This window comes from Mandrillus leucophaeus, unplaced genomic scaffold (genome assembly GCF_000951045.1).
Source record: "Mandrillus leucophaeus isolate KB7577 unplaced genomic scaffold, Mleu.le_1.0 Scaffold11, whole genome shotgun sequence".
Classification (NCBI taxonomy): domain Eukaryota; kingdom Metazoa; phylum Chordata; class Mammalia; order Primates; family Cercopithecidae; genus Mandrillus; species Mandrillus leucophaeus.
Genome location: NW_012099209.1, coordinates 2,950,495 through 2,959,306, shown reverse-complemented (window position 1 = coordinate 2,959,306; position 8,812 = coordinate 2,950,495). Strand labels below are relative to the sequence as shown.

Genomic DNA, 8,812 nt, shown 5'->3' with positions numbered 1-8,812 from the left:
CCAAAGTGCTGGGAATACAGTCTCTAAACCAAAAAAAGAAAAAAGAAAGAAAGAAAAAAAGAGAGAGGCATAGTCGTGCCCCCTCCCAGAAATCATGGGCCACCAGTCATAACATCCCAGCACCTCTGACCTCCAGTCTCCTCGTTATGAGAAATAATGTCTGCACTGCAGAAAACACTAATGGCCAGATATGCTTGTCACCAAACAGTTCCAAAATTATAACGTAAATGTGGCAGATGCTGGAGTTTTCCCATCTCATGTCAGGGTTTTTACTTGCAAGCAACAGAAACTGACTCTAGACTATTTATTTATTTTATATTATTTATTTATTTATTTTGGAGTCTTGCTCTGTTGCCTGGGCTAGAGTGTAGTGGTTCAATCTTGGCTCACTGCAATCTCCACCTCACAGGTTCAAGCAATTCTCCTGCCTCAGCCTCCCGAGTAGCTAGGATTACAGGCGTGAATCACCACACCTGGCTAATTTTTGTATTTTTAGTAGAGACAGGGTTTCACCATGTTGACCAGGCTGGTCTCGAACTCCTGACTTCAAGTGATCTGCCCGCCTCAGCCTCCCAAAGTGCTGAGATTATAGGTGTGAGCCACTGCATTCAGCCTGGACAATTTAAATAGCCAACGTGTGTATTGCAAAACTGGTTGGTTGGCTAGGCACGGTGGCTCATGTCTATAATCCCAGCACTTTGGGAGGCCAAGGCAGGAGTGCTGCTTGAGCCCAAGAGTTCAAAACCAGCCTGGACAACATAGTGAGACTGTCTCTATTTAAAAAAAAAAAAAAAAAAAAAAAAGGCCAGGCGTGGTGGCTCACTCCTGTAATCCCAGCACTTTGAGAGACCAAGGCAGGCAGATCACTTGAGGTCAGGAGTTCAAGACCAGCCTAGCCAACATGGCGAAACCTCATCTGTACCAAAAATACAAAAATTAGCCGGGAGTGGTGGCGTGCACCTGTAATCCCAGCTACTCAGGAGGAGGCTGAGGCAGGAGAATCGCTGGAACCCGGAGGGCACAGGTTGCAGTGAACTGAGATGGTGCCATCGCACTCCAGGCTGGGCGACAGAGTGAGACTCCATCTCAAAAACGAAACACAAAAAATTGTTTGGTAGCTCACAGAAGTGATGAGAAGGCTGGGAAACTAGGCTCAGAAAAACAGGCTGGAGTGCAGTGTTGCAATCACAGCTCCTTGCAGCCTAGAACTCCTGGGCTCAGGTGATCTTCCCACCTTCACCTCCCCCAGTAGCTGGGACTACAGGTGTGCGCCACCCTGACCAGCTTTTTCTTTCCTTTTTTTCTTTTTTTTTGTAGCGATAAGTTCTCACTATGTCACTCAGGGCTGGTCTTGAACTCTTGGACTCAAGCGATCCTCCTGCCTCGGCCTCCTGAAGCTCTGGGATTACAGGCATGAGTCACCGCGCCCAACCTGAGTGTGCTCTCTTAACTTGCTCCTCCTGGCCACAAGATGGCTGCAGAAGCCCCTGGCATTGTGTCCTCATAAGAAGCAGTAAGGGAGGGAAGGGGGCAACAAGGCCTCTCTCTCCCTTGTCCAGAAACACCCGACCCCTTCAAGCTTGCTGGCCAGAGCTGGGAAACATGCCCAGATTGCAAACAACCCCAGCAAAAGGCATTGCCAAGAACGGCTCAGCTGAATCTTAACTCCGGAGGCTGGGCACATTGCTGCTGGGTTCTGATGGTGAGGAGGGAGGAATGGCTGCCCGGCTGGCCATCAGAATGAGAGTGACAGGAAGACGAGAACGAAGCAGGGGCCTTGCTGGGGGTGGAGCACCGCTTGGTGTCCTCCTTCCCCCAGGGTGTGCACACAGAAGGTGCCCATGGCCGCTGGTGTGAAGAAGGCCGTCCTCACTTTCCCGCCCCAGCACCTCTCCTTTGTGCAGCAAACATTCGAGCTATGCACTGTCTGTGCCAGGCTCTGTGTTAGGTGCTGGGCTGCTGAGATCCACGCCTGGGCGCCCCGAGGAAGAGCAGAGCCTGAGGCTGCACCGTGCAAAGTGAATCTCCAGGGCCCGTGAGAACGGACGAGCTGGAGCTGCTTCCTCGGAGAGGGAGCCAGGGGCGGGTTTCCAAGCTGGCCAGGTCCGGGGCGGATTCCCACCTCACACGGCTCCCCAGAGGCCCCCTTGGCCCTCACTTGTTGAGAGGCCCCAGAAGTCACACTTGGCCTCCCTCTTGCGGGCCTGCATCTGACCGTCCCGAGAGACAGCGTTTTCCCACAGCCCGAGCCCAGGTGCGAGGGAGGCTCCTGCGGCCGGCGTCCAGGCCTCAGCGAGGAGGCAGGGCATCTGGAAGTAGACAGGCTTTCCCCAGGCTCGGGGCGGTGCCGGGTTCCAGACCCCTCTGGGCCGCCAGGCAGAGTGGGCTACGCTGCTCCGGGGGTGCATGCACAGATATGTGTGTGTGTGCACATGTGTGTGCGTTTCACCGTGTGCGGGTGAGCATGTGAACACGCTGCAGTGTGTGAGTATGGGCGAGCATGCATGTGCAGGCGTGCACGAGCACGGCCATGTGAATGTGTGCGCTGCGGCATGCGTGTGCAGGTGTGTGCGTATGTGTGAGTGTGCGCAGGCGTATTCTGCCTTTCTCTGAAGGACATAAACGTTCACAAAGTGAAGATCCAAGCCAGTTTCTGCTAAATTAAAAACAGCTTTTTCGTGTTTAAAGTTTACAATACGAAAAATAATTTTCCTTTCTTGGGGGGATGCGGGGGGAGGCTGAGGGAGGGGCAGGGGGCCCCAAGAACATTCCACGAACCGGCCTAGACGGTTATGCACAATCGATCCGGTTAGATACAGCAGCACCCCCGCCCTGGGCCGGCGCCCCTGCCAGCTCGTTGGGGACAAGATGTTCTGAGGTGTGAGCTGATCTGGGGGACTTGCAGCTGGCAAAGCTTCTCACTGCCCCCTGAAGGGGCCATGCCTCCAGTGGGGAAGGGTTCTCTCTGAAGGAGCTCAGGTCGGGGGTGGGGCTGGAATGTTCTGGTAAGTCCCGAGGAACTCGGCTTTCATTTTGATGCCCCTGACAGTGTGGGCTTCTTTTAGGTTCCCAACCATGTTCTTATTTTAGCACTGCCCACCCCCTCAGCCTCTAGTGTTACCCCAGCCCCGATGGCTGCCACACAGGAGCACCAGGCATGCGGGCGCAGCGACTTATGCACATCCAAGCGTGTGGGATATCCCAGGGCCTCCCCTCTAGGAAGGCCGTCCGGGAACATCAGGCTTTCTCTGCTAACCTGCAACTGGTAAGTGGCCTGCTCTGGGGAGCCCGGTTCATAGTTTGGCCGGCCACGATGAGAATAGGGGGCTGAAGGCTCTTCCAAAGTGCCAAGGTGGGCTGGGTATGGTGGCTCACGCCTGTAATCCCAGCACTTTAGGAGGCAGAGGCAGGCAGATCACCTGAGGTCAGGAGTTCAAGGCCAGCCAGGCCAACATGGTGAAACCCCGTCTCCACTAAAAATACAAAAATTAGCCGGGTGTGGTGGTGTGCGTCTGTAATCCTGGCTACTTGGGAGGCTGAGGCAGGTGAATCGCTTGAACCCAGGAGGTGGAGGTTGCAGTGAGCCGAGATTGTACCACCGCACTCCAGCCTGGGTGACAGAGCGAGGCTCCATCTCAAAAAGAAAAACAAAAACAAAAAAAACACAACAAAAAACGCCAGGGTGAAAGTCCTGGTCACACTTCCTGCTGCCTCTGCACCCCTGAGCCAAAGCCCAGCCCCCTGCCAACTCCTCTGCAAGGCTGGAAAAGGCTGAGGCGGAGGAGAGGAGCCCCCAGACACGCGGAGGACACACGAGGAATCTGTGACCAATCAAACCCAAGCCGCACAAGCTCAGTGCTGGGCCGGCTCCATCTCTTCACCATAACATTTTTATTAAATAAAGGCAAATATTAGGAGACGACGTCTGCTAAGATAGGAGGTTAATTCTCTACATGGTGAGTGGGTCACAGAGACAAGACATCAATCGTCTGTTAGCAGCGAGAGAGACACTTCAATTTGCCCCGAGAGTACAAATCCCATCTATGAGACAGCAGTGCTGGCTTCTTAAAAAAAAAAAAAAAAAGTAAAACCAATCAAAAAGAAAAGGTTTAGAGGTTCACACATTGAAACAAATGTGGCCAAAGATGCCACAGAGCCCTTGAAGGGAAAGGCCTCACTGCCGGCTCGGTAGCAATGTTGACCCAAAAACAGGACAGGCTGGGGAGTGGTGGGGCGTGGAGGGGTGGAAAGGAGGAAGGAGAATAAAGACACCCCACCAGACCTGCGGGAAGCAACACTGTGGGATTCTGAAGTTCGCATCCCCCTCCAGTTGTGGGAAGGAGACCGCCCAGCCAACAGGGCAAATGTAGAGGGCCAAGATGTCTCAACCAGTTAAGGCCCCACAAGATGCCTAGTGCCAAATGGAAGGTCCAAGGCCCGTAAAGATCGTTTCTAGGAGTTGATATGGTTTTTCCTCCGGAAAGCAGATGAAGACAGAAACTGAGGCATGACCAGGGCCTCCCCTCAGCAGCTTGGAATGGGGGAAGGAGGATACCCCAGGGGAGGCAGACACGTGCCCTCGTCCTCCACCCTCTCCAAACCAGGGGCTTCCAAGCTGCCTCTCACTGCCTGGAGGTCCGTGTGTTATGGAGGTTTCTGGTGAGTTTATTTTAAAAACACGCGCGCAGGAGACTTGGAAGGAGGGTGAGTCACATACCACTGACTTTGGGTTCAATGTTGATGAGCTCACATCTGAATGTCTGAAACTGTGGGGCTGGGAGGCAGCAGAGAAGTGAGATGGAGCTGCACAGGGACCCCCTGGAGACCTGAGATTCCACCCGCCAGCCCGCGGGGACTCAGGGGTCGGGGGCAGGCGAGGAAACCACCCCGGGGACAAATTTGCTACCACCACGTCTGACGCTTTGCAGACAGGCCCCCTCGGGTGGACTTAGAGCCAGGATCTGCTTTGGGAAGGAGGGAGGGACTCCTGGGAGGGGGGCCTAGCAACGCAGCAGGCCCCTCAAGGGCAGCCCGGGCGAAGGGGGGGCACTGGGGTTCTCAGGCAGACGTGCACTCGCCAAGCCCCACTTGGAGACAACATGCGGTCAGACCAGGGTCCCAGGGGTCTTGGGGGCTACCTCCTGGTCCCGGCCCGGGGCAGCAGGACAGGGGCACAGGCTATGCCCGCAAAGGACTCCGGGAAGTGCAGGTCCCGCTCCCACTCGTCGGTGTCCGTGTTGTACACCTGTACGATGCCCGTGACGTTGTTGAGCCGCCAGTTGTAGCCCCCTACGATGTAGATCTTCCTCTCCAGCAGGCAGCAACCGGCCTCTGACTGGCCAGCCCGCATGGGGCTGACGCTGGTCCACTGGTCCGTCTCCGGCACATAGTACTCCACAGCCAGCACGTCGAAGCAGCGGTCCACGTGGTCCATGCGGCCCCCAAGGGCATAGATGCGGCCACCGGCGCCCACCATGGCGTGCAGCACGCGGGGCTCGCTCATGGGCGCCTTGAACTCCCACTGGTCAGCCACGGGGTCGTAGCAGTGCAGGGCCTTCTTGTCCTCCACCGAGATCCCGTAGCCACCCGAGATGTAGAGGCGGCCCCCTGAGGCGGCCCCAGCGTGGCCCCAGGTACGGCGCTTCAGCGAGCAGGCGTAGCCCCACTCGTTGCGCCGGGGGCAGTACCGCTCCACGGAGGCCAGGCTGCCGGCGCGGTTGCGGCCGCCCGTGGCGTACACCATGCCGCACAGCACGTTCAGCTGGAACTGGATGCGGCTCTCCTGCATGGCCTGCAGGCGCAGCCAGCGGTTCAGGTGGGGGTCATAGCGGTAGCAGGCGTCCACTGCGCCCTCGCCGCTGCGGTACTGCAGGTGCTGGCCCCCGGCCACGTACACGAAATTGTCCAGCACAGCCACGCATGTGTGGCTGCAGCCTACCTCCATCTCCGTGAGCTCGCGGAAGTGGCGGGCGCCTGGTTCAGGCAGCTGGTAGACCTTGCTGCTGACCGAGCGGTCGCTGTCGGTGTAGGGTGTGCCGCCGAAGGTGACCAGCGAGGGCACATCTGAGCGCACGGCGGTGCGTGGAGACTGCATCTCGTGCTGCCGGAAGGGCAGCACCTGGTAGTTGAAGGCCTCCAGCAGGTACTGGCGGCACAGCACGTCCTCCACCATGATGTCCAGCGTCTGCACGCTGTCCACCAGCTCAGACGACTGCATGAGCGGGAAGCGGATGTGGCAGAGCACATGGCTGGCGCGCGGCCGACGGGCCGGGTCATGCTGCAGCCAGCGGACGGCCGCGCGAAACAGGTCGATCTCAGCGCAGCTTTGCAGCCGGTTGCTCTGCAGGAAGAAGACCAGGCGCTCCAGCGGCAGGCGCAGGAAGTCCTCCTCCTGGGCGATCTGCAGGAAGTGCCGGAAGGTGAAGGCATCCACTGACTCCCGCAGCGAGGCCAGACTGAAGGTGGTGGCCATCTGGCCAATGTTGAGGCAGGTCTCCACGCTCATGGCCGCCTTCAGGAACTCCTCGCACAGCTCCACCACGGGCAGCATCTGTAAGAACACAGCCGCGCCCAGCACGTCCTGCACACAGTCCAGGTCCAGGGTCACCTCGGCGCTGTAGGCGAAGTCAATGATGTGCCGCAGGCCACGGGCTGACACGCCCTTCAGCTCGATGACATCCTGGCTTGCCTCCCGCATGCCGCCAGTGAACATGGCCCTGGAGGGCAGAAACACAGTGTGTGGCTCACAGTGGCTGAGGGGCGTTATGGCCAGCCAGGAATGATCTGGCCTGGGGAACAGTGGCCCCAGGACACAATGCAGGGCACAGCCAGCAAGAGGAAAGTAGGTGGACTGCTCATTAAAAATCAAAGGGGCCAGGCGCGGTGGCTCAGGCCTGTAATCCCAGCACTTTGGGAGGCCGAGGCGGGTGAATCACTAGGTGAGGAGATCGAGATCATCCTGGCTAACAAGGTGAAACCCCATCTCTACCAAAAATACAAAAAATTAGCCAGGCGTGGTGGCAGGCACCTGTAGTCCCAGCTACTCCGGAGGCTGAGGCAGGAGAATGGTGTGAACCCAGGAGGCGGAGCTTGCAGTGAGCCGAGATCAGGGCACTGTACTCCAGCCTGGGAGACAGAGCAAGAGTCAGTCTCAAAAAAAAACAAAAAAACAAGAAAAACATGCAAAGGCCGGGCGCAGTGGCTCACGCCTGTAATCCTAGCACTTTGGGAGGCCGAGGTGGGTGGATCACCTGATGTCAGGAGTTCAAGACCAGCTTGGCCAACAGGGTGAAACCTTGTTTCTACTAAAAATACAAAAAATTAGCCAGGCATGGTGGTGGGCACCTGTAAACCCAGCTACTTGGGAGGCTGAGGCAGGAGAATTGTGTGAACCCAGAAGGCGGAGGTTGCAGTGAGCTGAGATCATGCCTCTGCACTCCAGCCTGGGCCACAAGAGCGAAACTCTGTCTCAAACAAACAAAACATGAAAAAAAAAAAAAAAAAAAAAGGTTTTGAATCCCACCCAAGCCATGCATCTTCCTATAAACAGCAACTCCCTGCTTGGCCCCTCTGCAGGGAGCCCTGCCCCTGCCCCTTCATGACTAGTTCGTGACTCTCATGTTGGAGCTGCAGGAGCGGTGGCCCGGGTCAGCCTCACCCACAATGTGCCTAGCAGGGGAGCAGTTGGAGGGGCCAGGTATGGCAGTGCAGGATGAGAACATACCCTGTGGCTCTGGGGACAGATATGCAGCCCCACCTGACACCTGAGCTCAGGAGCTGCAAGGCCAGTGCTCTGGAGGTGCCGTGCACCACAGTTCAGCCCTCACCTGCTCACTGACCTAAGCAGGCAGCTCTGACATGCCCAGCCCGAGTCTCAACAACCATCATGTGAAGAGGGGAAGGTAATGAGGGTCCCCAGGAATGGATCCCCCACCAGGAGGCTGTGCTGGGGTGACTGCTGTCTCCAGAGACAGGCTCAGGTGGTCGGGGAAGTGCCTCCCACCCAACAGCTATGTCCCCAGCCTCCACTGAGACCCAGCTCCGCCTTTGTACTGCTCTGGGAGACAGAACATGAGAGGGGGAGGTGACACAGGCCCCCGTGAGGGAGGGCAGTGGGGAGGCACAGGGCTCGAGGTCACAGTTCCCCTACAGCGTTTAGGGTGTTCCCCAGCAGAAGAGGGGAGAACACCCCAGCTCCAGGGGAACGGGTGGTTCCTTCCAGGAGGTGCACTGGCATGGCATAGCAACTCTCACTCCGGTCGGTGCACCTCCCCTGATGGCTGTCTGAGGAGGACGGAACATCCCTTGTGCATTTTGACCCACAGAGGACTGTCCCCTAGTCTTGCGCCTCATGTGAGCCAGGTTCAGGGCTACAGGGGCAAAGACAGCTACCAGGGTGCTGTCTCTGGGCTGCCCACTGACATCTGCCCAACGAGCCGCTCTTCAGCATCTCTGAGCGGGCCAGGAGCAGGAACTACACTGCCAGCAATCCAGACCCTGCCCCGCTTGTCCCCATGGGTCCCCGCTGGCCCTTGGGCATGATATGATGAAGGCAGAGGCGGTCGCGGGCGACAGGAGGGAGCTTTGCCTTTTAAGGTCTCGCTGGCTGTAGTGCCAGCACAGGGGAGCCTTTAAAGGGCATGGCTGGCTGGGCTGGCCCACCCGTCCCCAAATCCAGAATAAAAATAGAAGCGGCGCCCCAGTTGGCTCGGCTGCTGCGGCCCCCACAACAGCCTCATTGAGCCCATGGGGCAGGCGGCCCAGGCCTCGGGGAACGTGCGGCTGAGTGGCACACCTGGGCTGGGGCCTGGGA

General features: G+C 57.6%; 1 protein-coding gene across 1 annotated transcript; it reads right to left on the bottom strand.

The window, feature by feature from the left end:
• Positions 1-3,820: 3,820 nt before the first annotated feature.
• On the bottom strand, positions 3,821-6,830 carry KLHL26 (kelch-like family member 26). Its single transcript, XM_011990505.1, has one exon. It carries the CDS (start codon positions 6,710-6,712, stop codon positions 5,135-5,137), a length of 1,578 nt encoding a protein of 525 aa, XP_011845895.1. The 5' UTR covers positions 6,713-6,830; the 3' UTR covers positions 3,821-5,134.
• Positions 6,831-8,812: the final 1,982 nt, after the last annotated feature.